This window comes from Lissotriton helveticus, chromosome 7, assembly GCF_964261635.1.
Source record: "Lissotriton helveticus chromosome 7, aLisHel1.1, whole genome shotgun sequence".
Taxonomy (NCBI): domain Eukaryota; kingdom Metazoa; phylum Chordata; class Amphibia; order Caudata; family Salamandridae; genus Lissotriton; species Lissotriton helveticus.
Window position 1 is genome coordinate 453,187,037 of NC_136068.1, and position 20,552 is coordinate 453,207,588.

The following is a 20,552-nucleotide window of genomic DNA, read 5'->3' on the forward strand; positions in this document are numbered from 1 at the left end:
CATAGCATAAGATGAAAAAAACAACAAATAGGTCTTCATTGTATATAATATTGAAAATGCTTCTGTTTTGAAATGAAGAGACGGTGAAGAACTATAATGAGTCACTGTAAGGTTACATCAAAGGCAGTGAAGAGTGGTCCTGCTGCAGAGTTAAGATTTTTTTTCCACCTAGGGTGAGGGAGAGCCCGACAGGCACACGATTCAGCACCTGCTTGTTAGAACTACCGGTGCTGAGCACCGGCCGGACCCGGCCCACTTAAAGCCCTGGATGTGGAGCTGTGAAGAGGCGGTACCTAGTTATCGAAATAGTGACAGGGCGAAAGTTAAAGAAAGTGCAGTGCGCGCGGGTAAGGGCGTAGTGTGTGTTGGGAGCATTGATGCAGTGAAGGAGATGAAACAACGAAGTGCGGGCAGGCAGGAGAGAGATAAGACTGTGCTGAGGAGCAAAGAGGTGAGGCGTGAGATATGCAGATGAAGCATTTCAGAAAACGATGAGAAAAGAAGCATAGATAACGAACAAAGTGACTCGAGAAGAGAGTGGTGTGAAGAGCAGAGGAGTGACTGAGGCACTCCGAAGACCGTGCCCCTTACGCAGACCATACGAACGTTCAATTCAGCCTGCTTAAAACGTTTGTCACTTTATATATGACAAGCTGCCAATCTTCATGATAGCACGTTGTAGGTGGTCTGCCAGTTTTATCTGTGATCCTAAGAAATGGTTTGGCACAATTGAAGAATAATGGCTCTGGCCATTTTAAAACCGGCCTCTCTGATTGGCTGCACATCAATGGTTTCAGATTTGATCATGGGCAAAGGTGATGTATGTGACATGCGTGCGGGCTCTGGATGCCTTTTGAATCAACATGCAGCCATTTAACACCACATGCAAACACGCAGCATCTTCCGAAACAAACATGAACCATATCACGAATTCTCCAAATGCAGCATTAATCAAAGGCCTTGCGCCCGAGCTTCTCAACCCACTGCCCTTGCGAGGGCTCGTGCTCGGCTGTATGTGGAAGGATCACACACTTACCGCCATGGTGGAGCAAGGACACGAGAGGCCCCTTGTATAAAGTGCTCAGCCTCTGTGGAATGTCGAAGGGATCCACAAACAGGGCTCAGCCTTCCTGGCATTGGAGTTCCCTGGTCACCTAGGAGACCAGAAACAAAATAAAGGTAGGTCAACAGAGTCCTGAGGCTAACTGGCCACAGGTCACTCCACTGGTTCCGCCCGCACTCCCATGCAGGATGTGCAGTGCACCAACCCCAACCCACCCTGCACACAATAAATATGTCCCAGAATCCACCCTATGTATACAATAAATAAGTCCCACAGTCTTACAGAATAAAGAGTTCCTAAAACCCACCGGCTGTACAAAATACATGTCATACAACCTACTCTTGGTACACAATACATGTCCCAAAACCCACCGATGGTACACAATATGCCCGCAACCCAGACTCTACACACAATAACCCTATTCACAATAAATATGTCCCAATACCGACCCTATTTTACTTAATTCATGTTCGCCCACCGGTTGCACTGTACACAATATATAATACGTGCCTCCACCCATCAGACTCTACAGAGTGAGTTTGTATCTGAAGCTCTCCCGTAAATGGCCTCTTACTGAGGTGGTCACTCAGGCAGACGCTAGTGTCCAGGCTCTGGTCACAGACTTTGACTTTGCAATGGACAATCAGTCATTTATTATCTGTTTGCACTCTGTCAATCACCCGAGCTCCCATCGAAGCAGCAGCCAGACCAGTGCACCCAATCTTTTTCATTATGTATGGCTTCTTACCTTGCTCCTTCAGTCTTATAGCCTAATGGTGATCAGTCGGAGCGACCTCTCAATAGGGTTGAGGTGCAAAAAGATTTTCTGCCAAATCAGTATTACATGTAATGCCGTAAATTCACAAGTGCTAGTACTAAATCCCAAGTTACCACTGATATTTCCAGGAACAAATTCGTAAGGACCTAACTGGATGAATCAGTCCATGAAAATTGGTCCAAAATTCAGGAATGATATGCGTAAACCGGTGCAGAAACCCCAAATAGTGGAGGCTATTCCCCATTTCAGAGGAGATACCTTGGAATTCCATGGTAAATCTGCATCTGAATCTTACCAATACCAACGGTAAGGGTTATTTTGCTTGTAAAATTAACTATGTACTTAATTATGAAATTAAAAAACAAGTACGATAAAAATAAAAGAGATTATGGCCCACAATGGTTTAACCAACAATGCTCTAAACTGAATAGAGATCTGAAGGAAGCTTTAAAAGTTAAACCTAGAAAAGGAGAAACAATTATAAGCCTTAGGAAATGCTATAAACAAGCCCTAAATGCAAGACAATTTGAAATTAGAGAGATTGCATGGGGCAACCTGGTCCTAGCAGCTGAGACCAAGAACGCCACCCTATTCTGGAAAACTATAGATCAACCCTTGTTTAAGGATAATTCATCGGCAAGGGTTGATACTGTAGTTACACCAGAAGACTGGTTAATGCATTTTGAAGACATTTTCAACCCCACAAAACGACCCATTAAAACGAACAAAGATAGAAATATCATTTTATTAAAAATTATTAAATCTGAAACTATCACTGCAGTTGAGATTAGATCTGCCCTACAAAATAGTGCAAGTGGGAAGGCTGTTGGCTCAGACGGGGTTCCTATAGATATTTTTAAACATAATGTTGACTTTTAGTCGCCCATTTTAGTTAATCTTTTTAACGCAATTTCTGATGGTGTGCTGCCCGCAACTTGGGCCGAAAGTGTGATTGTCCTTATTTTTAAAAAAGGCAATAGAGCTAGTGCAAAATGTTATCGCCCGATTTCCCTAATTGATTACACATTTAAACTTATGGGCAGAATCTTGCTAGCCAGATTAGAATGCTGGCTTAAGGATAAAAATATTCTATCCGAAGCCCAATATGGTTTCAGAAGGGGAATCTGTACAGTAAAGCAGTGCGTTAACTTATAATTGCTCATAGGGAAATACACCTAGGCAAAGCGGGTTTACTCCATCTATGCTTTGTTGACCTCTCCAGCACATTTGACCTTGTAAACCACACCATCTTATGGCAAACGCTGGAGGGGATGGGTGCCCCACACAATATCATTAGCCTTTTGTTGCAAATATATGTCCATCTAACATCAAAGATACGTGTGATGGTAAATCCGCCCAAAGCACTCTGTACTTTGTACTGTTTTGCAACTTTTATAGGGACTTAAGGAAATCAATTCTACGCCCACTTTTTAGCTCTAACAGATTGTACTGCTATAAAACCGCTTTTTATTTTATTTGTAATTTAGAACAGGTTTCAATATGCACTGCAGGTTTTGCCTTCACTCAAATGGCCATTAAGCGAAGGAAGGAACTTTTATATTTGGAATCACTGGTTTATGAATCGGAATAGGTTGTACACTCTTTGATTTGAAAACTTTGATCTATTTTAAAAAATATATATAAATGCGTTTTTAGCCTTGTAGTTCTTATGTGCTGTAATATAAAATTAATTGATTGTCATGTTTGTACCTACATTTGTATCTAAATATGACTCTTTTATGGGGGAACATGGTCGTAGGAGGATGTACTTTGGGGAAATAATTTGACTATTGAAAAAAATATATATGATTATTGGTCTTTTATATAGAATGCTTTTATTGATATATATTTATATACCTAATTAAGCTTATTTTGACTTTGACTTTGAACTATGTACTTAGAATATGGGTCAAATTATTTTATGTACGCCAACAGGTTATTTTCAGTTTGGGAGTACATCTGGGAGGTTGTCCGCAAGCAATTCTTGACTGCTGCAATCAGGTGGTGAACGTCCTCCAACCTGTTAAAACTAAATCCATCAACACACAACACTGCCCCACCTTAAATTTACTCACTTGAGAATTAAAGCTGAGGCCGCAGCAATGGGAGCCCATCTAGCCGAATCGAATCAATTGTGAGGAAATTAGACAACAATGTACCTATACCACGGATGGGAAAAGTTTCTCTATCGTGTAATAATAGTTTTCCATCGTGAATATGCTCTCTGAATTCTGAAAAAGTAGGCTATTTGCAAGCACATGCAATCGCGCAGAACACACTTTTTTAATATACACAGTTCAATTTGGAATACATCAAAAGCAGCCTACATAAAAGAACATTTTCTGTATTTACTTAAAAAAGTAGACAATCTGATGAAATCCCCATTATATTGAAGAAACAAGCATTTACAATGCAACAGTTTTGTTTACTTCGATAACTTTGCCAAAGAGGTAAAGTAGAACAATTCGGGCAACGATTGTTGCCCGCCGCTTGGATTACCTGTCCAGAGCATCAGAAGCCAATGTGCAATGTTGACGCCGCTGACGTCCGACGTTAATAAGATGAAACAGACCGATAATGGAGCTGGTCAAGGTGTCATTAGGAGTCTATTTACATGCTTTCCATTCAAATACACTGGAAAGGCGCAGACCAGTGATTTCTCGACAATGAGCCCCATGGGTACGTCTGGTGATTCAGGCAGCACGCTTACCCGGGTAAAAACCCAGTTTCAGGCACTGAACAAAACAACAAGCATTTGCAATGCAATAGGTCTCGCATTAGGAATGTTTGAGCTATTGGTATTGTAAATGGCAAAGTTTTTATTTATGTTTCTTTTTTTTTAAATAGCTAAATTAATAGCTTTGTCATTTACAATGCCAATAGTTATAACTTTCGCAAATGTGATACCTATAGCATTTGTAATGCAATATGTTTTGTATTTACAAACCGCGAGAGGACAAAAAAAAAGCTCCGGACAACCGCCTCCTCCCAGGCCTTCAAAAGGGACCTCAAAGTTCTCCTCCTCCAGAGACACCTCCAAAAGTAATTCACGTCCTCTTGCTATTGTGAGGAAGACTTCCCACTACTGATAATTTCTACTTTCCATGACCATGGAAGTGCCTTCCCAGTGTATGCCTGTGATTGGAGGGTCTGCTTTTTTGCAGTATTTTCCATGTACTGGTGTTCGGTGCCCTTTTGTAACATGCACACACCACTCTGCCCTTGCAACACACGGCTGCTACCTCTCACATGTCTTTACCTTTGATACTTGCACAAGTGCCACCTCGCCCATGTAACGCTTGTTCCTGAGCCTGAGTGTCTAGCACTTATTGCAGGACTATACCTCTAATCATACTCTGTTTTCTCTTATAACTGCACACTTGTCACTTTCATTTCCTCTTGTGCACTTTTGACTACCTCATGTATTTTGGTTGCTCACAATTTTTACTCAAGTATTTTGTTTGCTCACGATTGTCACTATTACCTTTACTACCTCATGTATTTTTGGTTGCTCATAGTTTTTACTACCTCATGTATTTTGTTTGCTCACAATTGTCACTATTACCTTATGTAAGTAACGTATGTTTTTGCAACCTGTTCTTTTGTAATGTTTCTCATTATGTTTCATTTCTGTTCCTGTTGTGAAGCCTCCGACGCCTTCGGGTAAAGTCCGCGCTATATAAAAATGCATAACTACATGAATAAATAAATACCGCCTTCGGGTAAAGTCCGCGCTATATAAAAATGCATAAATACATGAATAAATAAATACCGCCTTCGGGTAAAGTTCGCGCTATATAAAAATGCATAAATAACTAAATAAATAAATACCGCAAATCAAACATCCTCGTGACTCTGCCGGCATGCGACCAGGAAAGTCAGGCAGGCCGGCGCGACAACCGGAAACAGGAAGTAGGAGGGCGGGAGCCTACCCCGCCTCCCACGGAAGAGCCGCGATTGGAGCCGTGTTTGGAGCACCAGAGCAGGCAGGAGCCTATCCTGCGCCCCGGTGCCGAAGGAGGGAAGAAGAGTCCTGCTGCCGGGCCCTGCAGCTGAGGAGAGCCGCCGCACGAAGGAAGCCGGTGAGTGGGTTGCTGAGGGGGGGGGGAACATGTGTGTGCGCGCGCGTGCGGGGTGGGGGCGAGCGGGCTGTGTATGTGTGTGTGCGTGCGTGTGTGTGTGTATGTGTCTTGGAGTGCGTGTGTGTGACTGTGGGGGAGGGGGTGTGTGTGTGTGTGAGCGAGTGTCTGTCGGCGCGCGCATGTGTACGGCGCGGGACGCGACGTGCGCGTTCGGGCACACGAATCCAGCAAGAAAAGCTTGTGCACCCTCTTGTCCTCCTTCCCCCGTAACAGATAACTATACGTCTCCAGCTGGACAAATGCATCCTTGCGGAAGCATTGCCAGCGAGACCCAAAAACAAAATAATATTCACACACGACACACCCCGAGGTCCTGAGTGGAAAATGTGGTGCAAACCAGCTTCGAATGTGCAGTGCGTTCTCTGAAGCCAAACTGTGCTCGTGATCCGTTTCCTGGGACTGCAGGGCACAAACCCCTCTCTGCAGCAGGCACACTGACCACAGGTCAGCCCCGCCGTTTACAAGCAGGTGAGCGGACAAAGCTCAACGTCTGAATTAACATCCATAAAAAGTCAACAAAACACCACTTCATCTGAAAGTGCTTTTAAGCTGAGCAGCGTCACAGTGACGATGCGTCTGCAGAGGCTCAGTGTTTTGCACCAGGGTCACCATTTCTAGGTTTCATTCTTATTTATTCAAGGAGTTTCGTATAGGGCAAAAAAATGGGGGTTTGCAGCCTATTCGGAGCGCTATGAGGTGGACTTCATTTAAGACTCGGTTAATTTCAAGCTCTGGTGACAGGGGCAGCGCAGACATTTTTTCCGACCTGTGGAATCTTGGAGATGTCTTGGGGCGGGGGGCGGGCGGCACTATGCACCATGAAGGAAGGATTTCTTGATCCGTCACTGGTGGGCAAAAGGCATTGGTGGTTTTTTGGGTGCTTTATATAGCGCAAACTCGACCAAAGGTATCAGGGCGCTTTACATGAGCACCGCTTTCCATTAAAATACACTGCATTGTGGGTGTTTTTGAAACGTCAGCTGTCTGTTGAAGCAGGAATTTTTTTTTTTTTTTTTAGAATATGTGATATAACGAGGGCAGAGGCTTCACATTAAAACCACGAATCTGGTGACAAGGCAAGCAGAGTAAAAGAATAACGAACGACTTTAATGACTCCCTAGCCAGCAGAGAAGTACGGGATTTTCCAACAAGCGCTCGCCATGACACAGCACACAGCCTTTTGTCTTTGAGCCCCGTCCCTTTCAGACTGGGCGCCCGGACTTCCTGCTGGGGTAAACGATTCCTCATCTTCTTTATGGGGCCATCTGAAACCATAAAGAAGGTAAGAAACCTTTTACTTTAGCAGTAAGTCAAGGAACCCAATCTGAAAAGGACGGGGCTTAAAGAGAAAGAAGAACGTCACTAGGACCTCTTCTCCAATGGCTGGCCACCATTTAGGAGGCAAGCCAATGGAGTAGAGGGGCGGAGCTTAACCTCGCTAATGATGTTCTCTCTATCTCATTAAATCTCGCCTGCGAGACTGCGCAAGCGCAGCCATCCCAGGCTGAGACCTAAACAACGCAGCCATCGCAGGCTGAGACCTAAAAAAATGCTTGGTCAATGTCCAATGCCTGTACATGGGTAATACGTAACAGGCATAATTGTAATGGCCCTGGCATTAAGGTAATATTAGCAATACGTCTCGCCAACACTGCATCCTTTATTATTGACATATTAGCTTCAAATAGATTATGGATATTAAACCATTTTTCTCCAAACATCGGCTTAGGAGTTCTGAAACTTGTTCAATTGTGATTTCCACATATTAATTCATTTAAGCAAAAGCTTCTAATTTAGTCATCCGGGCTACACACAAAAGAGCAACCGAGGTACTTGTTAGAGAAGCCTGTTTTACACCTTACATTTCCAACAACATTTCCACTACCTGGATGTTCCTTCTACAATAAGTGTTTGCATCACGTTTTTACGATATATGTATATATCTTGATTAGGTGCTTTTATTGCACAGAATACAGTGGTAAATACTATATTTCACAGGGAACTGTGAAATATGGATTTTATTGTCATGACAGCCCTCAAACCACTCTGCAGAGATTTATACCTGACAGGGCTACTAGGATTAAAAAGTAAGGTTACCATATGAAGAAAAAAAATTGCAAACTAAACAACACATTCTCTTTGTTTCAACCATTTGAGCTCGAAACATTTGTGAAATCTGCAAAATATGTGTCAAATACAGTAAATCCATACCAATATTGTAATTGCAGCAGCCACAAAATCACATATATCAAACTGCTTTCACCGCTGTTTTAGCAACAATTTATGTAAGGTAAACAAAACCTAAACATTCTAATTCCTGTTAGTAGCCATTGGTAACTATACTTTGAGGAAAGTGGCCATTGGTAACTATACTTTGAGGAAAGTGGCTTTCTCTGGTTAACTACCCCAAAATATGCAAGTAATACAAAAAGTCAGTAACGGGTAACATGTTACATTGTGCTAAACATGTATTGCCATTTCAGTATAATAGTGTGGCATTTACTAACCACTCAGCCTCGGGATTTAAAATGTTAACCGAAGCCCTTGGTGCAATACTGCAAGTTATATATCATCTTCCTCCACAGGGATACCTCAACCTCCCACCCGTCTCCGGATGCGGCCTAGATAGTTTTATACACTAATATGCATTTTTGCCCTTAGCATCTAAGTACTCCTAAACAAACAAGTCCTTTGTCAAGTCCAAACTGACAGGCCTTGGTTTATAGTTGACAGCACTTTGTATGGTCCGTTTTAAGTAAATATTTGTAAAAGGAAAGGGTAAGCTGCATATAAGCGAACGAAAATGACGTGGAATAAAAATACCAGAATTGCTGAATGGTGCCTATGTAATTTCCCTATACGTCTGCATTCGGAGGCATCAACAGATCGACCAACGTCTCCAGGTGCTATCGCCCTATCCCCCTAAGACGGACCAACTTCGATCGCCAGCGATTTAGTGTCTTTATTTTCCCAACATACATTTCATGCACTTCACTTCAAGCACAGTTTCGATAGAGCATAGCAGAGCCGAGCCTCTCCCAGTCGTGACCTAACCCTCTCCCCAACCAGCGGCCCATATCTCCTCAAAAGAGCTCCACACTCACTTCGGTCCACAAAATAAGCTCCAAGATGTTCGTGATCCTCCTGCGGACCCCGGGAGGTAGCGCTGGAAGCTGTAGCCCCCTGAAGCGCCTCTCAAACCCGATGTCCACCAACCTCATTCCGCGGAAGACATGGCAATGAAGTCATAGAGGCGCTCCCTCCGCCGAGGATCATAGAGATGGCCAGCAAGACGAGAAAAGAGGTGTAGCACGGAAGAGCGCTCAGACGGCCATGTCGAAGCTGTGCCGCATACGGATTTTAGAAGGAATGATGCAAGACAGACAGGGGAAATAGGTTTAAAACCTTGTAGCGAAGCAACCGGAGTGGACTGCTTTAGCAAATCAGTGAAAACAAGAACTCATTCATTAGATTAAAAATGAGCTCTTCAAAAGTAATCATTCTTTTTCATTTTTTTAAAGGATAAAGTGGATTGATTAGCGTGGTTATTTTACCAATACAGTATTGTTTTTAATACATATTGTTAATTGTGATATGACGCATCATCACTGATGATGGTTGCCTCTCCAACGTGCCCCATGGCTTGTAGGGCCCTCGTGGGAGTAGAGAGAGCCCTGGGGAGGGCCCTGAAGGCAAGAGAGGAGCGCTCCACACCACCATGTTTCTCCGAGGTCCAGCAGAAAATGCCTCGGAGAAACGCCCCGTCATTTTCCGACTGGGGGGCATGTTTTTCTTTCTCTCCTCTTCCCATTGGCTGGAATGTAAAATTCCAGCCAATGGGAAGAGGAGAGAAAGAAACTAAAAAAACACACCCTTCAATCCCAAAAAGACGGGGCTTAAATGGAAAGACGCCCGTCTTCTCTAATGGCTGGCCTCAGTTTAGGAAGCCAGCCAATGAAGAAGAGGGGCGGGTTCAAGCCCCACTCTGGAAAACGTAAGATCTCCCCAGCGAGACTGCGCAAGCGCAGCCTACGCAGGCCGAGACCTAAAAAGAACGCAAATTTGGCATGTATACCTTGTGGCAAAAAAGTTGTTGAGGTCTAATGGTGAAGCTCATTATGACGTAATTTCATTATGACGTAATTTCCACAAAATACAGAAAATATTTCATGATTCCCTGTGAAATATTGTTTTTTTTATAATGTGGCATGTTACAAAAGCAGCCAAACTATAAATTAATTGTGTATTATATTTTATTTTGTATTTTATTGCTGGCATGTTCTGACATAAGAATGAGCCTGTAAAAATACAATCACTCCAGTACTCAGTTGTAATAGAGTATTACAAGCGAGTACTGACTTCACAATGCTTCCGTCCTACAGCTAGCAGTGTTCAGGCAGCCAAATTGCCTCAAAAGCAGTGAGATCATTCACAGTGCCCGAACACTGTGTGAGGAAAGCAAGGGAAAACAACACAAACATCTTCCTCTTTCAACAAGCAGACACTGTTGAGTATCCATTTTTATCTCCCTTACAGTCCCTGAAGAAATGTGTGTTTCCATTGAAAATCAAAGAATAACAGCAAAAACAGGGACCTGTAGGGTGTAAAGAAAAGTAGCGACATGTAACACTTGCCAAGAAGGAGCTACCAAACAGTGATTTTAGTTTGTGACTGTAACGTAGACAGATACGTTCAGTTGTTTGCTTTAGCATTTTCAGGAATGCACCACAATTATGCTCAAGCTAAGTGAGACTTTTTATTAATTTTGGAAACTGCACCCAAGTGGCCCGATATTATGTGCGACTCCTTATGCTCTTCTAAGTTATCTAGCCTAAAACATGTTGCGTACAGTGCTTAGTTTGTAAATAAATGAGTAGGGATCCTAGTTTGATCCTTTCCCTGACGCCTGCGCTAGGCCCAGCCACACAAGTGGGGTAGCATTTTTATCAGATCAAGTGGGGTATGCTGGCTGGTAGGAATTTTGTGGATCACTGCTGATTCTGGAAGTTGACATCAGAAAAACTACAAGGAAAATGTGCAAATTTGGGCAAGGTTCGAAGTTTACAGGGCACTGTGGGTAAAAAATTGTTGTGGGATAGAAGTTTCAGTGCTCTGTCCATCATCTGCGTGTGTTTGCTTTGTTCACCCTAAATTGGCAGGGTATGCCCGGACGTGGATCCCTTGCCCACTTTGCCACTGGAATCAAGCTAGCCTGGCTGAAGAGGGGTGTTACCCCGAAACCGGTCCCAGGATGCTTGTTTCCGGTCCAAGGAAAACCTGGCTTGCCAGTTCGGGCTGGGCTGTTCCCATGAGGCACAGGGTCAAGACTGATTTGCATATAGATGGGTCTGAACTGAGGTGGCAAAGTGAGCTAAAGAATGATGATGGATTCAACCCAGATCTGTGACTGGGCGTGAGTGTCTGAAAAGTTTCAGCGCTCCGTCTATCATTTCCTTGTGTTTGCTCTGAGGGATCCATTTGAGGCACATAACCCTGACCTTCCCTGTGTGTCTTGCTTTCAGAAGTTTCTAGGTTTGGTAGGTTTCCCTGGGTGGCCATCCAGCCCAGGCCCAAATTTGTGATTCCCCACAGATTCTGGAACTTTCCTTCACCGAGATGAGGAAATTGCATGATTTTAGGCAAAGATTGAGGTTTGCAGGGCACTGTGAGTAAAAAACATTGTGGGATCCATGCAAGGCACACCACCCTAAAGTCCCAAGGGTGTCTAGTTTTCAAAATCGCTAGATTTAGTTGGCTTCTCTGGGAGGAAGAGCACAGGCCTGATTCGTGCAACTATACACCATGGCAAGAAGGAGCAAATTTGGATTAACTCCGACTCTGCCAACCCATATGTCAAAACTATGACAAAAGAATCAAAATTAACTCTCTACCCCCTCCCCCAACATGTTGAGCTAGTGGATCCCTGCTTGGGGATCGCCCTCCTGCTGAGACCTGAAGGGTCATTACAGCCATCCCCAACAACAGCAGATGCAATGGGGAGGGAGTATGGGCTTTGGCAGTTGCTCGACACCTGCACTTAAAGGGTTAACAGTCTATGTGTGAAAGGAAAGCAAAACCATAACATTCTAAAAGCAGTCAAGGTGCATTGTTAGCTCTACCGTGTAGGCAATATCTTTAATTAGAACATTGGAATGTTGGGCACTCCATTGAAAACAATGGGGTGCTCTGGGCTTAAAATGGCTGGAGATCCAACATTCCAAGCTCTGGCTGTGAACAAAGGCTTCAGGGAGCCTGAGGGGATTCCAATCCAGTCACGCTCCCATAAGGCTTTGGTTTTTTTTGTTAGAACATTCTACCTTCTGGTGGCAGAATGTTCTAATAGCCTTATAGCCCTTCGTAGCTGGGCTATACCGGCTATTAAAGTCCCTCTACCTTGTAAAAGCCTTCGGCTCGGGCCTTTAACGCTGGAGAGGGCCTTTAATAGCCGGTATAGCCCTCTACGGCAGGCAATAAGGCTATAGTATCTGGGATCCTGGCTTCTGTCTATTATTCAATATCCAGTCTGTTCTATTACTGTATTCTTAACTACGTAATTAAATACTTTTATCTTGTTTTTACTACAAACAGAACAGTCATTCACTTACTGTTTAAATTACCCTTTCCCCTTTTGAAAGAAAACATCTTTTGCAGTATAACTGCTGTTAAATACATATGCAATATAAACATACAGTTGGCATTCACAAACTCCTCGGCCTTCGTCCTCATGCTTAGTGTCACTAAAATATGTTCATGGCAACATACATTATGGCACAGTTACCGTTATATATCCATACTAATATTATAAAGAGAGAGCCCAAACCTTCGAGGCAGGTAATCTCAGTAACCACAGCACCAATCACAACACCCAATACAGCGTTGGAAAGAGCAGTTGCAGCAAAAGGACATAGGCAAAGTAGTCCCTTGTGGGCATGTCTGCGTTCTGCTGTGGGCATTTGCTGGGGGAATGACAAACGCTGGGGGCGTGTGGTACGTTCCGCCCTTAATTGCCATGTGAGTCGTGTTATTTCGCCGCATTAAGAGGCACGCTGAGGGCGTGACACGCTGGGGCAGTGACAAACGCTGTGGGCGTGTGTCTGCGCTGTGAGCGTGTGTCCGCCCTTCATGCCATGTGAAGCGCCAATTACGCAATTGCGCCGCATCACGGGGCACGCTGGGGGCGTGTGCTACGTTCCTCACTTCATGCCATCTGGGTCGTACATTAATCAGATCGTCTGCTGTGGCCGTGTGCTGGGGGCGTCACAAAGGCGTTCACCTCAAAGCGTGGTAAGTAACCATTCGCAAGACTCCCTTGGGGGACTGCCCGTTGTCTCACACATACTGGGGGTGCCGAATGCAGTGTGTGCCTTGGCCTGGGTGCGTCTGAAAGGGCCGAACGCAGTGTGTGGCTTGGCCTGGGTGTGTCTAAAAAGCACTCTGGGCCGAAGAGCGTCGGTGTGGGTCATAAGAAAATAAGAACAGCGGGAAACAATCATTCAAGACTCACACAATTCTAATTGTTAGACGGTCGCCGCTGGCCTTCAAGGGGGGGCACACGCGACTGAGCGTGTCTGCGGGGACAATTACTGCAGCCTCTCATGCGCGCTGTTACTGAACTATCACATTAAACCAAATATACACGCGACTGCTAACATCAGCCAGGGCTGTAGCCGGGCTCAGGCGGCGGATCACTACATTAATTACATGCGCCTGCTAACATGAACCAGGGCTGCAGCTGGGCCTCAAGCGGGGGGGGGGGGGACACGCGCCTGCTAACATCAACCAGGGCTGCAGCTGGGCCTCAAGCAGGGGAACACGCGAATGACTGTATCTGAATACACACATTACACACATTCTATTTCATACTCGGACAACGTCGGGACGGGCTGCTAGTTCTTTATAAAAAGAAAGTATGCGTATGTGTGTCTGTCTATTGTCACATCCAACGATGAGTGCTGCTTCAGCACACTTTTCTTCACATGACCACACCTCAGAGCGCCGACTTTTTCATCCTTCTTTCCAGTTTCCATAGCCTTCACACACGGTACGCCGGCAAATCTTCAAATATCTTTGACTTTGCCCATCTATGCCTCAGTTTACGCAAACCAGCCTGCATGAGCTGCATTTGAACTATGTCCTTGGCGTACAACACACCTCACAAGCTTCACACATTCCACAATTATGCTGGTCAATAATTCTGGAAACACTACTTGGCATGAAGCGCCTCCCAAGCCTAGCTGCTGAGAGCTCCCATGTTAACCATGTTATATTTTGTTGGTATCTAATTGGGTACGGCTACAAGGGACTTCCGAAAATTGGATGGAGGGTAGATGAGGATTATAAAAAATATAAAAAGCAGAATAAAATACGCCTACTTTAAGTCCTTGTTGAAACTTGTTAAAAGGCTACTAACTAAAGAGAAAGGACTGCCTGAAGGGGTCACACATGACACTGGGTCACCTGGCAACTACATCACGAGACAGTAATTTAGAAGAGCCATGTTGCTCTGGAAAGCCCTCGAGATATGGACGAGTCCTCGTTAAGATATGTGATGACTTGATAGGAAGTGATGACCCACAACCTTCGACATGGAAGGCAACGTGGAAATTAACATCAGTAAAATTATTAAAACAATTCATCCGTCGAGATTGAATATTGCCAGTTATTATCTCCAAGACATTTGCCGTGATGTGTCTGAATCAGACCCTCTTGTGAACAGAAGGGTCTGTTGGAGGGTTGCCCTGTGGTAGGTGGGATTCCTGCAGTCTCTATATTTCCAGGAGCTGCTTTGCGCACAGCAGGGCTCTATAGAGAGCCCCATTTATTAGAAGTCTGGTTCTATACCTTCCTACCAGGAGTGACAGTTCAACTAAACCTCCAGATGTGATTCATACTCGCAATGAGTGAGACTCCAGGCCTCTGTCTTTGTATGCGCATGCATTCAAGCTCCAGCACTTTCTGACCTCATTAAACAAGACAATCATCCTGAAAAGACTTCTACTTGAGTTCGCTCATCTCGTTGCACTGAGCATTCTTTGCCGGCTTGAGGATTTTACCGAAGGGGTACACTCGCGTCACTTAATACGAAGCAAGTCACTATTGTCATCCCACTTGTGGTATGGTCACAGACGTTTCCACCGCAGTTCTATAAGCAGCTTGGCAGGCTGGGACACTTCATCAACCAGGCCTTGTAACCACCCAACAGCAGCAACATTTCCAGGACCCTTGATCGTATCCAAAATGAGACAATTGAGGGGGTTTGCGATGACATCCAACCGGGACTTGCAGAAATTGAAAATGTAATGCAAGCTGTGCCTCTCACCCTTATCTACCTCGGGACAGCAATGTTCTCCCATGACTTGCCGGCGACACTCCTCATGTAGTCATGGATAAGGCTAAATTTGGAGGTCCCTTGCGCTGCTACATGGGATATAGTGATTGGTCCCACAAGAAATACCAAACTCAGAAACCATGTGGCCACGTGACCATGTGGTCACGTAATCAGTACAAGACCCAACAAGCATTAGCATAGCCAATAGGTCTCGCTTTCAAAACCATATAAGTCTTTAGCTAGACCTATTGGCTTTGCCAATGTCTTTAAGCTACGTTGTAGAGCAGCGTGGGTGCTGTGCAGCATGTTGAAAAGTTATAATAAAAAAGTGTCATGAGCATTTTTGTTACCTTATATATAACCAATAAGGCATTATTGTCTAGGCGAGACCTAAAAAATTAGGTATTGCATTTTTTCAGAGCCGATGTACGGGTTTCCTGGAAAGTCTGCAGAGGCCCAAAGGAGTCAGTGATGACCATGGGGCCAGGCCTGCCCAAGCTTGCAGCGGGGCTTGCCACGCATATAAGTGGAGTTGGTGACGTCACATGCATGCAGCAAGGACTAAGCGATCAAGGCCTTTGGATGAGTCTGACAGGCCAAAGCAACGCCTTGTCTTGAGACTTTGGTACTGAACAAACATCCGAGAGCTAACTGTAGCTCCTGAGGTATTCGTTGGAGAAGCCTTTTTTAACCTTCCATATCCAACAACATATTCCCTAGCTGGATTTTCCTTTTAAAGTAAGTATTTACATCATGTTTATACTATATATGCATATATATTTCATGCTTAGGTGCTTTTTATTGCAAAGAATACAGTGGTAACAGAAATATTTTACAGGGAACGGTGAATTATGATTTTGCTGTCGTGACAGTCCTCAAACAACTCTGCAGAGCTATACACGTGTCAGGGCTACTGGAATTAACAAGCATTTACAATGCAACGGTCTCGCCTTTGCAAAAGTTAGAGCTATTGGCATTGTAATTGACAACATTTTTATTTATGTGTTGATTTTGAAAATAGATAAATAAATGGCATTGTCATTTACAATGCCAATAGCTTAATCTCTCGCAAATGTGAGACCTATTGCATTTGCACCCACACAGAGCAACACACAGAGCCACATGCACCCACACACAGACAGAACCACACACACACACAGACAGAACCCCACACACACACACAGACAGAACCCCCCACACACACACAGACAGAACCCCACACACACACACAGAACCCCACACACATTCAACGCAGGTTTCAAGTTGTCACTTTACTACGTCTCTAACCACGACGACATGACCTCACTTTCTCGAGACAAAAAGGATTTGGGGAACAACTAAATGGGAGGCCGATGGACAAATATAAGCGGTAGAACTGCATTCTTCAAAAAATTTAAATTGGACTATAATAACAAGACTTGAACCTGCTTCTCCAGCTATAAAGTTGGCAGCTTTGAGAGAGGGAAGGAGGGCGGAGGAGAAGAGACTGCTGGAGTGATAGCATGAGACGAGAGCGGAGGTACGAATGGCTCAGGTCAGCAGCAAAGAGTTAAAGAGAGAAGCCGGCTTCGAGAGGGAATGGATGCAACAAGCTCTGAAGACTGAAGAGGAGAGAGGTAAGAAGGGCGGAGGAGTAGAGACTGCTGTAGTGACAGCATGAGACGAGAGTGGAGGTATGAGAGGCTGATGACAGCAGCGAGAGGTTAAGGAGAGAAGCCGGCTTCAAGAGGGAATGGAAGAAACAAGCTCTGAAGACTGAAAGGGAGAGAGTGCAAAAGGGCAGAGGAGAAGAGACAGCGTGAGCCGAGAGCGGAGGTACGAATGGCTGATGTCAGCAGCGAGGAGTTAAGGAGAGAAGCCGGCTTCAAGAGGGAATGGAAGCAACAAGCTCTGAAGACTGAAGGGGAGAGAGGGGAGTAAAGGCGGAGGAGAAAAGACTGCTCGACAGACAAACACTAGACAGAAACTAGACAAACACCAGCAAACAAGCTTTGGCAAAACCAATAGGTCTGGACTTGATGGCTGTTTTTTTTTTAAACAGATTTACGAAGAAGATTTTCTGACCAAAGCCCCTCTAAGTGGATAGATTATGAGGTAAATGTTTAGAGAAAACAAATGTCTTAAAGGCCAGACCGAACAAAAAAAAAAACAGTAGACTGGTGATACGGCTAAATCTGCCTGAAAGGCCAGATCTCAAAACAACCATCATAACTAGGTTCTGTTTGAGAAATCACTATTGGCGGGCACCTGGTGTGTAATTCTTTTACAAGTCAGCATCCAGCACTCGGAAGGGACGAGCATGCTTATGAAGATTAGTCCTCTCGGAAGCCACAAGTTATTTTCAAGTTTATTTTAATGTAGATAAGAATAGAGCCCTCAGTGAATACTGATATTAAACGTGAGTTAAAAGTGAATGAATATGGTAGCTTAATATGTGTGGGAGTTATGACGAATATAATGATAGGTGGGTGATTGGACTGATTGATGGACAGGTGGATGCAATGAGGGGTGTAGGGAAAGAGGAAGGTAGGCAGGAAAGAACGACCGAAAGAGAGATGGATGTGCGGATGAATGAATGACTGCATGGATGGATGGACTGACGGACGGACGAATGGATGGATGAAGCGTGGGTGGATGGTTGCAGGGATAAATGGTGGCAATTGGTAAGAGGTAAACAGTGAGGAAAAGAAGTGAGTAGGCAAGGATAGACAGACAGATAGATACTCGTCAAAGCGGAGGCTAAAATAACATTGTATAAAACTTGTCCAGGAAAATAGAAGAACAAATTAACATTTAATAATAAAACGATTTCTTTCCCTCTCCCTGTTTTTGGTTTTACTTAGTGTCATTGCAGCGGGGCCCAGAGGGTATAGTATGTAACGGTTAGTAATGATAAAGTATACAGTGACACTGACGTTTTTTGGCCAGGTTTTTGTTAACACCTGCGTGATGCCTTCTAACTCAATTCCAGGTCTAGTTATAGGGAGCAGCAACAAGGCTTAACTACTAGTTCCCAATTTAAACCACAGGCAAACAACACTATGCATGTCAGATTACGACTGCAGCATTCTTTAGGACATCAACTCGTGCTGAAGCATTGGGGTCTAAAACAGGTGCGCAGTCTCAGAAGATGAAATCCGGAGTTTAATAAGCATTTTCTCCACGCCCACCCTGGAACAGGCAGCTGTTCATCACGTGTAAATACAGCGGTGAGCCTGCTAGTGGAATCTGTTGTCTTTATTTGGACTTTACTTGAAACTATCCCCAGATGCTTATTTTATTTTAAAAGTGCATGTTGTTATAAGGAATACCATCCATGACCAGTAATTGTTTACGGTAATATGCTCACATTGTGTTTCATAAGTATGCTACGTTTCGAGTGAGAGACCTCTTCGGTTCGATAATTGGGTACATTATTAGCTGTTTTTGCATCTATACAATAAGGAGCTAATCAGCCACATCTAACCACGCCCCCGCATTTGAAGCATCCTGCTTTGCTGCCTCTTCTTCTTCAGCGCATCTTTGCGTTCATTTAAAGCCCCAGGCTGCCTATTCTTCTTTAGTGTATTTTAAATGCTCCTGGCCTTAGAAGGAATTCATCAATCCCTTGAAGTGCACTAATTAACTGCATCTTCAGCCTAAACACTGCACATCTGCCGGATGTAAACGCGATATAGATCTTTACGACTATGGTGATGTCTTGCTTAATTTTAAACGCCGAAAGTAAAGTTTGTTCGTCTTCTTCCTTTCGCTAACGTCTGTCTCCACCTTGGCGCCCGCTTTACGTAAAAGGTGTAAATGGATGAAAATCGGCCAAGGTGCTTAATGTCCCCTTCAAATGTTAAGCCACAGAATTGTGCTGTTTACCACCTGCAGCAAACGTTTGCAGTTTATTTCTACTACAAACAACTCCAGCGCATCTAGACGCTAAAGAAAAACTCTCCAGACTGCACATTTAAAGCCCATACTGTTTATACCACACACACTAGCGCGTTTAACCCTACACCCCCACAGCTACCATATTAAAAAATATATATTGCAAATGCGAGATCAATTGCATTTTAAATGCCAATTCTAATTTCCCCACCCATATCAGTGTTACTTATTTAACTAAAAACCCATACATCTGCACTACAAGTCTTATCTGGCAGATGGAAGAACTAGCGCAACGTTGGAATGTGCATTTCTGTTCTATGATATCACATTTTTAACGAGCATATTTTCAATGGGCGAGGCAAATCTCTCGAGTAGATGTACTAACTCTAACAGGTGTAAGGTCGCCATGTAATGTCATGCCTGGCATGGCAGTTGTGCATGTGTCCAAGCTGTGGTTTCATTTATCATGGCGGTGCATTCTGGGAAATGCAGTTTGAATTTGGCTCGCTTTGGACTCGGGCCTGTAAAGAATGGTTTGAGACGGTGGACGGACGGGAAGAGATGCCGTGACTTCCACAGAGCTTTGGTCTCAACAATGAATTGTTTTTAAACACTGCTCCAGTACCTGACAGAATCAACTACCATGACGGAATGGCGTGCACCTCATCAGTCTGATAATGAACGATTCCGTGGGACCCGCTGGGATTCATCCATTCATTCATTATCACCCAGCCCCTCCCGAGCCCTTGCATAGCGGTGAGATGGGAGATGATGTGGTGGGCGCTCGCACCGGGAGATTAACCGGACAGGCACAGCTAAAGATTGGATAGGCTTCAAAAGGACCCCCCACACTCATTACCCCTGCTACTACGACTCCCTGGGTGGGACAGGCACTCGGGCACCCCAGGTACTCACCGTCGCCGGAGCCCAGCAGGGCGAGGAGGATGGGGAGGCAGGAGCAGAGCGCGAGCCGAGACATCTTCACCGCGTGAGGCAGGGAGAGAAGTGAGGAGACTGGGCGCGAGCAGGGGAGGAGGGGTGGGGGAGAGGGACCGAGGAGAGGGCAATAGAGGGAAGGAACGAGATCAGGAGAAGGAGAGAAGGGACAAGGATGGAGGAAGGGAAGAGAAAAGATGAGAGGAAGATAGGGCAAAGGGAAGGGAGCAGCGCGGAAATAACCCGCCCGCCCCAGCTCCATGAAAAAAATGGCGGCCGCAAACATAGTGAGAAAACAAAAAATAAGACAACACCCACAATGGCCCACCGCTGCATGACGTCAAAAAAGGGGCGGGATGAGTAAAAATCGCCGGAACGCCCACGAATCTGCTCCGGCAAAGACGGACAGATCTCTCTTCCAATGGCTAG

General features: G+C 44.6%; 1 protein-coding gene across 1 annotated transcript in view; it reads right to left on the reverse strand.

The window, feature by feature from the left end:
• LOC144768599 (uncharacterized) overlaps window positions 1-20,552 on the reverse strand; it is a 149,447-nt gene that overhangs the window by 118,503 nt on the left and 10,392 nt on the right. The window contains exon 2 of the mRNA XM_078652396.1: window positions 1,037-1,154. Coding sequence (XP_078508522.1) covers window positions 1,037-1,042 — 6 coding nt within the window. The 5' untranslated portion in view covers window positions 1,043-1,154. The remainder of the gene's footprint in view (window positions 1-1,036; window positions 1,155-20,552) is intronic.